The 15,884-nt window shown below is 35.9% G+C and overlaps 1 protein-coding gene across 1 annotated transcript in view; it reads left to right on the top strand.

Moving 5' to 3' along the window:
- ESYT2 (extended synaptotagmin-like protein 2) overlaps window positions 1-15,884 on the top strand; it is a 63,494-nt gene that overhangs the window by 40,940 nt on the left and 6,670 nt on the right. Inside the window, exons 14-19 of the mRNA XM_009329893.1 lie at window positions 6,983-7,045; window positions 9,052-9,126; window positions 10,984-11,070; window positions 11,932-12,081; window positions 13,139-13,527; window positions 15,798-15,882. Coding sequence (XP_009328168.1) covers window positions 6,983-7,045; window positions 9,052-9,126; window positions 10,984-11,070; window positions 11,932-12,081; window positions 13,139-13,527; window positions 15,798-15,882 — 849 coding nt within the window. The remainder of the gene's footprint in view (window positions 1-6,982; window positions 7,046-9,051; window positions 9,127-10,983; window positions 11,071-11,931; window positions 12,082-13,138; window positions 13,528-15,797; window positions 15,883-15,884) is intronic.

Consider the following 15,884-nt stretch of genomic DNA (forward strand, 5'->3'; position numbering starts at 1 on the left):
GGAGTATTGTTTATTTGCTTGTGCAAAACATAAAAACAAAAAAATTAATGATTCTCTCATTATATGGGTTATACTATGGGACTGTGAAATAGCTTGTTTATGACAAGCACATGCTGGTAGTTTATTTCAGGTTATTTCTGTTCCTGGTTGAAAATGATAGCAGTAATAAAGTAAACCCTACCATAAATAGATATGTGAAGCATAACACTGAGTTTTGCTGTTTTTCAGCATTGCTATTAGATGAGAAATTCTGGAAGTGATGACTAAAATACTGATCAGAGAATAAAGTTTTCAAGCCTCAGATTTTTTTGCATGCATTTTGCAAATTTGTCCACTCAAATTTAAGCTAAAATGCTGCATCAGAGTGGTAACAAATGAAAGGTTAGTAGCCTAAACAATTTACATCACTGCCTAGTGGTTTTATGTCTGTTCCAGGGTGTATAGAGCAGTGTTTGCAAGTAGTATTTATAGGTTATTTTAAAAGCTAAAAAGATGTAGCTCATTTGGAATAGAGCCCTGCATTATCTTTTTAACCTCACTGCATTGAATTCAGGGGAACTCTGTAACTTAATGGAGAAAGAGTAGAATTACTCTACTACAGAGTAAGCGGAAATAGAATAGAATTATGGTGTGCTTAACATCAGTTTCAGAATACTGCAACACACAGAAAAAGTCTGTCTGCCATCTGTTTTGTGCACTAGATTAAATTGAACCCATTTCTGTATTTTCTTGTTTGACTAGTGGATTTTACTCAAACTGTTACAAGTTTAATATATTTGTTAAAATGCACTAAAGCCTCTTACTTAAAATGAATAGTTTAAAGTTCTCTTATCCACAATTTCCAATTTGTTTCCATGCAGCTCTGCTTCTGTATATTAGATTAACTTCTCCAGCAAATACTCATGTCATAAGTTTAGTTTTTTCCCTTCCTGTTTCAAAAAAACATTCTGTAACATTGTCTCCCTCCTTCAGAAACGTTAGGCTGCAAGTCTTGAGTTCTACCTGCTTTTGGGGACAGTAATTTTAATTTCACTGTCTTAATCAGTACTTCTAATCAGTAGATCTCTAACTGTAGGGCACAGAAAGGGGAAGTTCCTTGCACAAAGCTGACCAGTTAGGAAATTTGGCAACAGGATACCAAATTTCTTATTGCTGTGTCTGATGTTCTGTCTACAGTACAAGATTGCCTGGGTGGGTTGAGAATAAGGATGGTCATAGTGTGGGACCTGTTTAACTCTTTTTTTTTTTTTTTTTTTTTTTTCCTTGCTCTGCCAGCCCAGAAAAGCAGTTGCTACAAATTACTCAGTATTTAACTTCAAGTCATTTTCTTTCCAGAAATGAGTTATAAAGAATATGATAGAAAGTAACATTGAACACTTGAAAATTCCATTTACAAGTTTGCAACAATAAAATAATACAATACTGTGTTAAATTCAAGTTGTCCAAAACCAGATACAAAAAGTCTTCACAGTTAGGTGGGGGGAAAAATATCATGGGAAGACTTCTTCATGCAGGAGAACTGAAAAGATTCCTATAGATTGTGTAAAGACAATGCTTAGATAATGTCATGGAGCTGCTAGACAAACTGCAGTGAATTACAGCGAATACAGCTTTTTTATGTCCATTTGATTCTAATATGGAACAACACTTACAAGACTAAACATGAAAGTCTGCTGGCTCCTCATGTTGTGTTCATATTCATTGACAGGGGTCGTAGTGTAATAGCAAAATTAATCACACTTTTGGATTACTTGTGTTTATGGGGAACAAAAAGTTCAAAGAGAATGAAGTGTTAAAATTACACTGAACCTTATTAATAGTTTTGAAGACTTTTGTCCACAGCTTCAATGTTACAGCTGAAATATTTTCTAGATGAATAAGTACTTTTTGTTACCTTCAAAATGGATTTCTTAAGTTAATGCTTATCACTGGTACATTTTAGATCTTATCAGCCTTGTTTTGTTTGAGTTATAGTGGATAATTCCCAGCACAGGCATTTCTTTTGCACAGATGCGTCATGGTTGTGGGCTTCTGCGACACTGGGATGATTTATCTGAAATATGTTTTAAGTGAAATAGAAACAGTGTAGAAGGCTGGTCTCTAAATTTACTTAGTTGGATCTGCCATATAAATCTGAACTACCAAGAGTAAACTTGGAAAGTGGGTTAATATATTTGAATAATTAATAAAAAATAAATTTTCACCTTGCTGCACTACAGAAAGTAATTTAATAGATGAAACTACTTGTAATGACAAATATTTACTTACTTTTTGTTATCTGCTGTTTTCTCTGGAATCCTTTGACTGTTTTCCTTAACTTTTTTATGTAGTAAAGCTGCTTATGCATTCATTCTGCCACAATCCCATCACTCTGCTTTCTCCTTCCATTTCCATCTTCCTAAGAGTATCTACGAGGGAAACTTTGGGTGTGGATACTTAAAAGAGAGGAGAGCATCGGGACTAGTCTTTTGTGAAAACACTACCTCACTCTATAGAGCACTATTTGTGAGTTCTCTGGTATTATTTGTATTGTACCTTTTATCTGCCAGAGTGTGGATTAGTGCTACTAAAGCCACTCACTCTAGTGGAATGAGAGCATGCAATTTGTTTTGCTGCATGGTTTCAGCAAGTGTGCATTGTTTTTTGTGCTATTTTTATTGCATTTTAAAGGCTACTTAAATTTCATTGATCAGCATATCATTGGGTAAGTAATTAATTTTTTATGATAAAAACCCAAGATAAGTTTGTTGTAAAAGCTCTTACATTTAACTTAAATTGCTGATTCATTGAGAAATAAAATGCATACTATACTAGCACACTGTGTGCTGGCGAATTGTTGGCTTCTATTGCAAAGAAATTAAACTAATTAATGTTACAACCAACATCCCTGTAGTTTCTTTAAAAGGTGATGCACTCAATGTTTGTAAGAACGTGCAACCGCTCCACACTGGTTCAAGTATTGCTTTAAAAATGGGTGTGGTTCTTTGTGCTCCCCAAACTATAAATTCCCTTGTAAATTCTATTTCACTCCATGATGCTCCTTGTTTTGCAAATTCCCAAGCTCCTTTTCTTTTTTTCAAATTAGTCTGTAGTCAGGAAAATCCACACTAGGGAAAACCACCAATTAATATTTTTTGCTTGAACTTAATGTTACAAGATCATTACGAACTAACGAGCCTCTGAATATGTTACACTTAAATCTGTAAACACAACATTGGTATCTTCAAAAAGAATGAGAATCTGTTCAGAATAAGAACTCTTTTGCCAGAGAGAGGTGGGTATGCCATTGTAGATTGTGCAGAAAAATTTGTTGCTGGCTGGCTAATTTTGGCTCTTGTCATACACCTTGATTTAAAAACACCTTCCCCCCGCCCCCTCCAAATCCCAACAAAACCCTTTTCTATGGTCCTTTCAGTTAGTTTCTATGTAGAAGTTCATTTTAAAGTATCAAAAAAGTTACATCCATTACCAAATCTTGTTAAAATTTAATGAATAAGAAATGCAGTTCATAAGCTATGGTTCAGTTATCTTGGAATTAAAACTGATAAGTAGTTGCTGTTTCTTTTAGTTATAAAAATACTAGATACATCCTAATAATAATAATAATAATAATTTAAAAAAACTCAAAATGCTTGATAAAGAGTGTAGCCCTGATGTTTTTGTTGATCTTAGGGTCTTTGCATTAGGACATGTTGTCTACATATAACAGCATCTATTTAGACATTGGACAAAACTTTCCAAATCCCCAAAGCGATTCGTGAATTAGTGTGGAACAGCAACCATTTTAAGATAGCCAGGACTGGATTTCCTTTAACAGGAGTGTTAACTGCCTTGTTCTGCAGTTGCATGGGTGCTAGTCTTGCAGCAAGCAAGAGGATGAGATTTATGGCTGGAGGCCAAGAGAGAGGAGAGGAGAGGACTGTAATAGCCCAGAGATAACAACAGGCTTCAGCAGTTATAAAACTGCATCTTGTTTTCAGGGCATCTTTAAACACGAGGTATTATGCAAACATTCACACCTGTAAGTTCAGATATCTAACTGACATGTAAGATGAGTTACTTGAGGGGGGGGAGTGTTAAAAAGGGGGCTCACTTTATGTAGGGAGAGGAAAATCCAATGCCCTGAGTGCTCTCTGTTCCTTTCTAGACAGTTTTATTGACTAGGTTAATCTATTAACCTAGATTCATGACACCTAATTCAGACATGTACCCATCTAAATCTGATTTATCTGAAGTTAAGGAGTATGAATAGTGTTCTTAGTATAATTTCCGAAAGTGAGTAACACTAGTTTTAGGATACATTATCATTAGTTCATAACAATTTTTCTTTCAACTGGGTGTTTATATAACATATAAATTATCCATATTTTAAGTCAGCTCTTACAGATCAGTGACTGTCTTCTGGTTATCAATTGAGGACGCACTCACAGATTTAGACACTTCTAAAGCCCCATTTTAACCACAAGCAAGACTTAGTGAGTCAACAGAAGTAATGAGTTGTACTCCAAAGCATATTGAATTAGGATCTGGCTTAAAAACAAAACAGCTTGTTAGTTGCAGTGTAATTTATGGGTTTGTTATTAGGATTTACTGCAAATATCACTGGCTGTTACAGAATGCTAGCCTGAAATTTGATTTATTTCACTGTGTCAGTTATCAGTATAGTTCTTGGATACCCATCCCCTTTTCCTATAACTGCAGAGACACTCAGAACCATACAAAGACAATTTTGTCACCCAAGGCAAGACCTTTTCTTGGCTTTTTATATTGAATACTCCCTTTTCTTCTCCTAGTCTCCTCCCGCCCAGCCTTTCAGCCACCATCCTCATGGACCTGCAGCTCCTTCCCTTGAAACCTGAAGTCTGGCTTAAACATATTTGCCCCAGCTGATGTCCCTCTTGGCCTATCCTTGCTATGATTCCAGAGGAATTGAGACATGTTCAATATCCAGGAATCATTGGTTGCCTGCCTTTATAATTGATCACATAGGTTTGTTTTTGACTTTTAAAATTCTTTGAAATAATATTATAGGGGGAAAAAAGATGTGTACTGAATATGCAGGTGCGAATGTGAAGGACAGAGGGCCAGTAAGTTGAGGAGCAGTTTAGGATTCAAAATGATCTTGACGAATTGCAGATATGATCTGGAAAAATAAGGTACTTTTCCATAGAGGACAGTCATTGCACACATATAAATATGGGATGGAAATAGTTGTCTGATGGATAGCTCTACAGAAACAGATCTGTAGTCGTGCTGTATCGTGCTGTTATGAAAGACAAACACCATGCTGTATATAGCAAGAGGAGTGTAGCCTGTAAGATGTACAGACTAATCCTTCTGTTCTACTTAGCCATTACTAAGGCCCTGATTTTGGCTGCAGCAAAGAAAGATCTGGAGGACACCAATGATGATAATGAGAAAGCCAGTAAACGTGACTAGCAGAGGAAGAGTAACTAGGATGAATTTAGCCTTAGGAAATAAAGATGGGGATGGAAATGGTACAAGGCTGCTGCAAACAAAGTGCCTTTTTCATGTTTGTCAGAAAACAAGAAACAGTGCTTAAACTCCAGCAAGGAACATAACCTGTTGGGCATTAAAAAAATTTCTGATGAAAAGGATAGTTAAACATTAGGATTGATATGTCTAGGAATATTGTGCAGTCTCCATCTTTGAAGGTCTTTAAGTACAATAGTAAGTCCCTAACGTATCAGCTAAATAGCTGTGGAAGATTCCATAATTTTATTTTAAGAAAAATAATGATTAAAAAAATGCCATAAACCAGCCAAACCTTATTTCTGTTTTTCTCCAGTTTCATCATATTGTATATTCATTCTGAAATAGAAATTTTAAAGCTGAATGCCAGGAATCTCGTCATACGTATTGGCCAACTTCAGGATATGACATTCCAAAAGAAAATGTAAAAAAGTATTTCTGCACAAAGGTTAAATCTCTCTTCAAATTTTGGTCACTTCTGGATTTGAATTTCAGGAAGGCATTTCTTTTGGCAGAGCGTTAATAGTATTGGTTCCTGTTCATAAATCAGCATGATTAGAAAGGCCATTATGCAATTTTTTTTTTGTTGCCACACATTATAGCTTTTAAAGCAGAATTCTCCCTTGAAACAAAAATTTGTGCTTAAAGCCAGCCATAAGTATGCTAACTTGAAGTCTCTTTCATTTTAAAATTGTATTTCCTGAAATTATTTCTTATGAGTTGAATGCAAATTTTTTGTAACATTTTTGTACTTTACATGTGTCACTTCAAGAACAACATATTATTCTTAAAATAAAATTTAAAAATTTGCTTAATTAATGGAAAGTCGTAAGAGGTTTTGTCCTGCTAATCAGTTCAAATTCCTATTGTTAGTGTATTTGCATGTCTTCATTCAACTGAGTAAAGTAGTAGGCCTTCATTCTAGTTGACATGCAGTGTTTGTATCATTCATCTGCTGAAGAGGCTCAAATGACTTAGATTTTTGTAATGATCTAAGTCCTATCAATATTTAGCATAGTAATTTCTCCCGTAAAAGGACTCCTTCTCATAATTACTTGATATATCATCAGAGAAGCTTCTATGTTGTGAAAATATACTTAACCAAACTTAAAAAAGGTTGTTTCAGAAGGCAGTCCATAGGACATCAGGCATTCAATAAAACCTATTTTGTGAAGTTTCTTCATTACGGTAAAAAAAACTGGTAAGGCAAATATAAGTAGACTGAAAGTGAGTGTATTAGTTTTAAAGCAGAATACAAACATTCAGAGAGGACAAGAGGGGGGGAAAAAAAAAGTTTTGTCAGACTTTTGTTGTCGTTGTGGTGGTGGTTCCTTCCTTGTTTTGTTTGAAAGATTTTTGGGGTTTTTTTAGGTTGTTTTTTTCCCTGCTTTGCCCTATGTTGTCATGTCATAATTAATTAACCTAGTGAAATTGCTTCATTGCATGACTTATTAACCCTTCCTATGTTCATTCTCTCCTCACTTAAAAGCATAATCCATTAGAATTTAACCCTGATGGCTTGAAGAAGGCTGCTGTTCAGAAAGCCCTAAAGGTAAAATTAATATAGTTGTCCATTTAAGGTCACAAAAGTAATTGGAAATGCACAAATGCCTGCAACACTTCTCTTCCAACAGTGGATGGAATTTCTGTTGCCAGATATGTATTTAGTGCAATTCCGTTTTACTTAAATTTGGTTTCAAGAAGCGGTAAAGACATTGGTGAAATACTTTGGTCTGTGGTAATTTGAATTTTAGATCAGTTGAGTGGAGTATAGACTGCTTTAGAAGACTGGGGGAAAAAATAGTCCTGAGAACTAATTTGAAATAGTAACTAAAGAACAAAGCTGACATGAAAGCTAAAACATCTTTGACATACTGAGTGATACTTCATTGGTCAACTCTGAATGACTAACCAATAAAATCAATCTCTGACATGTTTTGAAATAATCTTGTTCCTGCTAGATGTTTTTAGAAGGCTCTACAACTTTTATATAAATGCTAAATGAATTTAGCCCAGCTTTTTGATATGGAAGACATAGAGTTGAGAGGCAAACTTGGAAGGCATAAGCCAAGTTCTCAGCTGGAGGAACTTGGACAAGAGGCAGTTTCTAATAGACTATCAACAGCAAATCTGTTCGAGGCAGGTGTTAGAGGTGAATTATATGTGTGTGTACATATTGCTACCTATTTAGCATGAATTAAAAATATTTATATTTACATATCAGCATAAGCAACAGGGTCTTTTTGTCAACTTCTGTAGTTTTATCATTTTATGAAGAAAGGGGAGTTTCAGGCACCTTTTTATGGACAAAGAAAAAATGAAAAAAATTTCACCTACTATTTTTAAACACCATCAGTTGGAGTTGTAATCTGACTTTCCTTCTGTTCCTTAAACCTGTGTATTCTGTTGTCTTTGATGAGAGCTAAATATTTTCCATTAGAAATCATGAAAAAAAGAAAATGCGGCATTCATCCAAGAAAGGAGTGCTTTCTTAACAGCTTTTTTTCTAAAGGAAAATATGGTTATAAACAGTGTGTCACATTAAAGTCAAGTAATATTAGTGGAAGTATGATGTCCAAAATGTAAGTTCAGATCCAAAAATACCTAAAACATGCACATTCTTAATTTAAGAATATAAAATATTTTAATCACTTGGTTGTAATTGTGACCTTACATGCATTAAGTAGATTTTAACTAACTTTCTGTTTACATACCTGATCTGTACAATTTCCTACATGGTAGAATTCAAAGTATATTATTAACCATGTATACTATATTTTCTAGGCCTTTTAAACTGCATTAACGTCTGCTTGAGATGATTAACTTTCATGTCTAACTTTTCTTTCTGACTTAAATTTTTGTTAGGTTAATTTATTGTGAAAGAAACATGTAGTTGGGAATGTTCCTTTGTGTATATAATTCGTTTCTAAACTGATGTTTATTTTCACAGTTTGTCGTAATGCTATACACCTGGTGAGCAAGGCTCAGATATGGCAGATGGTTTATTCTCTAATAAAGAGTATTTGGTAAACTGTAGAAATATACATCAGGTACATTATAGTGCATCTTCTTTCTCCCCAGACTGAAAAGGGGGGAATATCAATGTTCTGATTTACATCCAATTTAATAATACTACTGTAATGTAAATAAAGTAAGCTTCCTGAGTTTGTGCCTTCTCCATATCTCCCATCTGCATGCAATATTCATTTTGCGGTTTTAACTATGCTTCATTAGCTTTGGCGGTTGTAATACTCATTAAAAGATAAGAATTTGTACCTTACCAATTTCATTTGAAGAAAACGGAAAGGAGACTAAAACTCCTCGTTTGTAGCATTTTGATTCAGCATATTTAGGGTAGTTGGATGCCTTCATGTTAATGTGTTCACGAGTTGCGAGCCAGTCTGCCATTGAAGCCTGTTGTATAAAATACTGAGAATAATAGATAAGCATATAGTAGAATGCATATGAATTGTTTTTTTAAGATGCAAACATGTAAGTTTCAGAGGAGAGAGGTTTTGCTTTGTACTGAAGGCAAAGTTTTTGCTTTTTCTTTACCAGTCAGGAAAGAAAATAAACAGCAATCCCAATCCACTTGTTTTGCTGTCAGTTGGACACAAGGCACAGGAAAGTAAGGTAAGTTCCTACTCTTCATACTTGGCTCTGTCTACAAACATTTGGTGGCTCTGTGTGCTTGGCATTGGCTATCGAGCCATTGAGTGTATCCACTGCCCTAAAAGTTACCACCAGAACTAAAATTCCAACAAGAAGCCAAGGACTGAATGGGTGCTTACTCAATTTAAACTGTTTGTGAGTAGAGACCAGATTTTTAGCTATTTGTAGATGTCCTTCCACAGTAGGTTCTGATCTGCAACTGGGATTCCTACAGTAGTGATTATATAAATAACAGTGCGGGTAAAGACCAGGCTTCAAAATACTGATCAAGATTTGAAAATTTATAGAATCACAGTTATGGAAATGCTCAGGTCAAAAGGGACCACAGAAGATCATCTGCTTAAACCTTCTGCTTAAAGTAGGGCCCTAGATTAGCCAAAGTGCTGTGTAGCTCTCAGGAGCTCGTAGTTTAGCCAGGCTACTTTGTTTTTATGTCTGCTGCTTTTTCTGCTTTGAGGTAATGAACCACTTCTGTGGTTTCAGAAGGCTGTCCTCTAGCACTCCTGAGCTCCTCTGCCCTCCAAGGTAGACACTCATGGAATCCCTTCTAACAGTTCCTAGAGCAAGTTGAAATCTGCTTTTCTGAAGTCCAAGGCTTTTATTCTTTGTTTTCCTCATGCCCCTTAGGATCTTAAGCTCTGTGATCTTACAGTCACTGTAGCCAAGGCTGCTGTTGATAGTCACACCTGCAAACCAATATTCCTCATTTGTAAGTAGTAGATTCAGAAGAACACCACTCCTAGTCATCACATCCAATGATTGAGAACAACTGTAACGCAACAGTGTGTGTTTTTCTAGCACAAACTCTTAAACTGCTTGTGCACCACTGTGCTACTTTCCTAGAAAACATTAGAGTAGTTGAAGCTCTCAGAACCTGGTTCTGCAGACCTGAGACAGCTTTGAGTCATCTGAAGAAGGCATCATCCATCTCTTTTTCTTAATCGGGTGGTCTGTAACAGATGCCTGTCATGAGGTCGATCTTGATGGTGATCCGATTTTGACCCAAGGCATTCAATGTACCTGGCATCTTGTCCATAACTAACATCTGTGCATTCAAACAGCTCTTTAAAATAAAATAGCAACAGTGAAGTGATACCTAGATAGGTAGATACATGTAATATGGGTGTGTTGTGGTTGTGTTTTGTTTTTGTCTTTTTTAAAGTAAAAGTGTCGGTGAGCCAAAAGGAGAGGACATATAATTTGGCTTCTTCATATCCTGTCCAAAATTGTCACAAAGCCTAAATCAGATCTTATATACAGTCTTAATTTTGATACCTATTAGAGAATGGAGATAGAAATTCAAGTCCTTTGTTCCTGGAGATAGCTTATTTTATAAGTGCTTTTTTCTCTCTCCCCACCCCCCCCCCCCCGCCACATGGCTTGCTGAAAGTAGTGAGATTTGGCAGTCAAATCTTCCACATGGCTATTTGGTGATTAGAAAGAAAAATACTAGTTTCTAGGAGTTTCATTGAGTTGGTTTAACCCTTATAGAGAAGTATGAGAAGAGAGAGAATGTGCCGATCTGAAGATCCTGCATTTGTTCATAGACTGGTGTGAAGTAAGGCGTCTTTAGCAGGAGTTTTACTTTACATACAGCAACTTTAATGCAAAACATATTCTACTACATGTCCTGTGTATAATTTTATATGTGATATTATATATGCCTTGGGTAGATCCCACTTGGCCTTTGTTTAAATATGTCAGGTTTCAGACATTAATTTTCCAAAGCCAAAATGAAAAACGTACTCAACTCTTGACACTGGCTTCGTTAGATGGAAGTGTTTTATAATTTGTATGCTTCGTGTGCTCTAACTTCAGATTCGATACAAGACCAATGAGCCAGTATGGGAGGAAAACTTTACTTTCTTTGTACACAATCCCAAAAGACAAGATCTTGAAGTTGAGGTATGTTGTCTCACTCTCTTTAGATACCTTTCTTTTCTAAGACATTTCAGTAGAAACATTCAGACATTACAGGTTGTTATGAAATGAGACTGAATATATTGTGAACACCATTAAAATTATACTTAAGGTGGTTTTTAAGACCAGGCTATGAAATATTTATTTGCATTTACTACTAAAAGGAAGAAAGATTATAACCAATCTCTCACCAGAAGAATATAGTTGATGGTTGTCTTGCTTAAGAAAAGAAAAGAAAAAAAAAAAAAAGGAAAAAAAAAAATTTTTGATACCTGTTTCATAGAATCATTAAGGTTGGAAAAGACCTCTAAGATCATTGAGTCCAACCGTCAACTGTTTCGAACCTTAACAGTCTTAGCTGCTAGCAGAAATTGCTGTTATGTATGGCTGATTTGTTTCCTCTCTCATCCCAAGGAAGTCTTTGCTTTATCTAAATACTGTATCCCTTTACACAGCTGATATGTCATTTACATAGTTCAAAGAGACTAAAGTGTAAATGAGTACTGTCCTAGTTACTATTCCTCTAACAGTTGTGGGAGTTCATTTTCACACAGACTGTTTGGAAACCATGTAGTTATTTTGATCAAGGGTCACGTAGATGTGATGGTTAGTTTTCTGGCTTGCTTTTGCTAGAGAAGATAGGGATGAAGAAACTAGACATTGAGTATATTTGCTATTTCCTTCTGCAGTGTAAAGTAATCTTATGATCAGGGAAATTTGATTTAAGAACAAACTAATTCGATATTGTTTGGTTTTTTTGTTTTTAAATAAAACTATTTCCTTTTCTTTCTCTCAATTCTAACAAAGCAGATGATACAAAATGACTTAGCTTCTGTGTTCCTTCAGGTGAGGGATGAACAGCACCAGTGTTCTTTGGGGAACTTCAAACTGCCTCTAAGCCAGTTGCTGGAGAGTGAAGATTTAACTATGCATCAGCGGTTCCACCTGAGCAACTCCGGTCCAAACAGCACTATAAACATGAAGATTGCACTCAGGGTACTCTAAAACTTTTCCCATTGTAAATGTCTGAAAGCATACTTAAGACTATCATGACTTCTGGTCTTCTAGCTTTATGAAGAAGATAGTACATTTCCTTGGGTGTCACAATGCCAGGTGTCCTTAGTTGTGGCAGTGCTATCAAGTACACAAAGATAACCTCTAATTTAAATACATTCTATTTCAAAAACAGAAAATTCTCTGAACAAAACAGTAATCGGCTGCATTAATTAAGACTGAGATTCCCCGTGGTTTTAGGTTTGGAAATCATGTTTGCAATTTGAATTCCTTCAAGTCTCTTATCATTCAGTAGGCTACAGATCAGTGAAATCACCCTTATCTTATAGAAATGGAACTGAGGTCATGATGGTTTAAAAAGAATAATGTTTATAGGGAAGGGAAGTATCTTCATAGTACTGGAAAAATTCAGACCAGCTTTCAAGCACATTGGAGTTTTGAAGATAAAACTTGCATACCTGAGATTTGGTTTGTCTTTTTCCCCAGCTAAATTAGTTGGTTTAATAGAGTAGTGTTTCTCTTTGCAAACATTGCCAGAGTTCTGTTAACTTCTGTTATTTGTTCTTTTCTAAAGCACTTTCTTGCTTACTTGTCATTAATAAATGAAAATAACCTATAAAAGACAAAGTAAGGCAATGAGTGAGAAGAACTTGTGATGTAGGATTAAATTTCAAAAGATTAGAAGAAAAAAATTATAGAATAGCTTTCCAGGTGGCTAGAGCTGCAAAGTAAATAGCACTTGCACCAGAAGTGCGTAGAGTATGGGAAGGGAATAATGAGGAGAATAATTCTAAATGAATGGAGAATTTCACATTGTTTTATAGTTACTGCATTTGCCACAAAGATGATGAGGCTGCGTTTTGCTGTGCAAAAGGTTTCCTATTGTAGACTGAATGAGTATAAGTGTGAATATTTTTGGTCCTGCATTAGTGTCTGAACTTAACAACTTGTCACCAACCAGTACTCTTGTAGAAACAAATTTGTTCCTGTTTTTTATACTGGAAAACAGTCATATTATATGTATTTTTACTGCATCTAGGTCCTTTCTCTTGAAAAGCAAGCAAGATCTCCAGATCATCAACACTCAGCCCAAGTAAAAAGGCCATCTCTTTCCAAAGATGCAAGAAAATCATCTTTTAAGCCTCACGTTCCTCTCTCACCACCACCTGATTCAAACAAACCTGTTCCAGCTTCCCCAGCAACTGATAGTGATAAAAAGACTGATACAGCTGAAAAAAGTCAGCCTCCCAATGCCAGCCCTCAGTGGCCAACAGATCTCAGCCGAAGTTCCTCCAGTCTTCATGCCTCTAACTTCTCTTACTCTCCCAGCCACCTCTCGGTAAAAGAACCCACTCCTAGCATAGCCTCAGACATATCGCTGCCTATCGCCACACAGGAGCTACGGCAAAGACTACGACAGCTTGAAAAGTATGGTGTTAATTACTTGTTTTTGCAGTATATCTAAGTTGATTTATAAAAAAATGTTATCAGTGCAGCCAAAGAAAAAGTGCTTAGTTTGCATTTCAGTAATATTTTTTCCTCTTGCAGTTTGAGTCTGGCATTTGAAAATCAAGTCATTGTGATTTTCTGCTTCCTCCCAGTACCTCAGTTAGACAGATTCTGCAGTTAGAAGTTACCTTACCATTGCGATGATCTGCAACATAAAGTCCACCTTGTTCTCATAGCTACACTGTGTAGTGCTAAAAAGAGTGGGATGGCAAGAGGGAAGGATATTTTTCAATACAACATTAATCACTTTCATGGCAATAGTTGCCTGTTTCACCACTGAATCCTATTAGCATTAATATTAAGCCAATTAAGCTGAACATAGCTGGTCTTTTTAAATTACTCAGTTTATAATAAAGAATGTTAAATGAATAGTCAGTTACTATTCAATTAATGAGGATTGCTGGAGCCATGCTTTCTTAAATTCTCTAATTTTTTTTTTTACTTGCCTCAATGGGCAGCTATACTTACCAGTACAGATAGCTGAGCAGCCTATTCTGCTCTGAAGAGGAGAATGGAAACCATTAATTCCCTATTCATGTAGCTCTGTGAATCTAAGTAAGAAGATTTTAATTTTTTATTTGTAAGGGATTGAACTAATTCATCTTTTTCTCTATCAGAGGTCATAGAATCAATAGAGTAATATAGGTTGGAAGAAACCGCTGGAGTTCAGTCAGCCCTCTGCTCAAAGCAAATCCCACTTCAAAGTTAGGTCAGGTTTCTTGGGCCTTGTCCAAACAAGTTTTGAGTATCTCCAAGGATGGAGATTCTATAAACTTTCTCAGCAATTCCGGTGTTTAATCACTCCACTGTGAAAACGTTTTTTCCTTATTTCCAATTGGAATTTATCTTGCTGCAACTTGACTGCAGCCTCTTGTTCTTTTACTGTGCACATCCACGAGGAGTCTGACTCAGTCTTCTCTATAATGTCTGTTTTAAGTAATGCAAGACTGCAATTGAATCTGCTGTTGGCCTTCTCTTCCATTTATACAAACCCATTTCCTTCACCGTCTGCTTATGTGCTCCAGACCCCCATTTATCTTTATGGTCCTCTGCTGTCTTGTCTTCAGTTTGTCAGCCTCTCTTCTGGCCCAAAACTGGGTTAGACTTTGTTAATTATGGTAAATGTTGAAATACTACTCCTTACTTAATACACAAATTTCATACTTTCTCATTTGATAAGAGTGGTAAACCTATGGCTAAGGAGGTCCTTTATTGCAGGCCCCATGTTCTTAGGTGCTCTGATTTTTGTTCTTTTTTATTTTAACTCAGAAAATACTGAATTGAAATGCTTCATTCTGGTTTTTAAAGTGAATGACTTGGGAATTTTAATGGAAGGTTCTGCAATCGCTTTGTAGTAGCTATTCACAAAAGAGGCACGCCTTTCCCTTAAGGTTAAGATACTGTTCAGGTGGTTGAGAAATGCCGAGCATGCCATATACTGTCCTGTGTGAAACGGAAAATACTCATAGCCAGTTTACACAAACTAAAATAAGCATTTTATAGACATGAGGGAACTCTGCAAATATTGGCCATTCTTTAAAACAGAAACTCTTAATCATGGTGCTTGCTTTTTATTTAAGCATGACCTGTATTTGTAAGTGTAGATTGATTCTAATATTATTTTCAATGTGGCATGAGCTACAGAAAAGTAAAATGGCTGTGTTGTTACTGTGATTTGCGCTTTTAAGGCAGTACGTGTGTTTAACGTATTACTATTTTAAGCCAAGAATATTTATATTTCTACATTAGAGAATTTAGAAAAGAATGAGCTGGTCTTCTGATTGGTTCCTGGCCATAGGTAAGAGTGGCCCATCACTGAGGTTTTCATTGCAGTTTGCACCATTAAGCTTTCCAATTTCCTAGATACTGTTTTCATGTTTGTTTTAGGGTAAGCAAGTTCTTTACTGATCATGGTTTTCAAAGTACTGAAGAGCAGCTGATCTCTAAACTGACAAGAATACCTAGCTTATTTTGGAAGTAGAGCTGTTGGAAAAGGAACTGAAGTACAAGAAACTGATGAAGATATGCTCACATGCTAACGTGTGCTCTCTTCTTTCACATTGGTCTAGTGAAAAGTTAAATGGATAATACATGATTTCTGGGAAAACTACTCCGCATATATTTCAGTTAGGTCTTACTTTAAATACGTGTTTTAAAAACTAGGCATAGTTTTCTACTTTTTCCTGCAGTGGAACAACTCTGGGGCAGTCTCCATTAGGACAGATTCAGCTAACAATTCGTCATAGTTCACAAAGAAACAAACTGATTGTGGTAGT

This window comes from Pygoscelis adeliae, unplaced genomic scaffold, assembly GCF_000699105.1.
Source record: "Pygoscelis adeliae isolate BGI_AS28 unplaced genomic scaffold, ASM69910v1 Scaffold238, whole genome shotgun sequence".
Classification (NCBI taxonomy): domain Eukaryota; kingdom Metazoa; phylum Chordata; class Aves; order Sphenisciformes; family Spheniscidae; genus Pygoscelis; species Pygoscelis adeliae.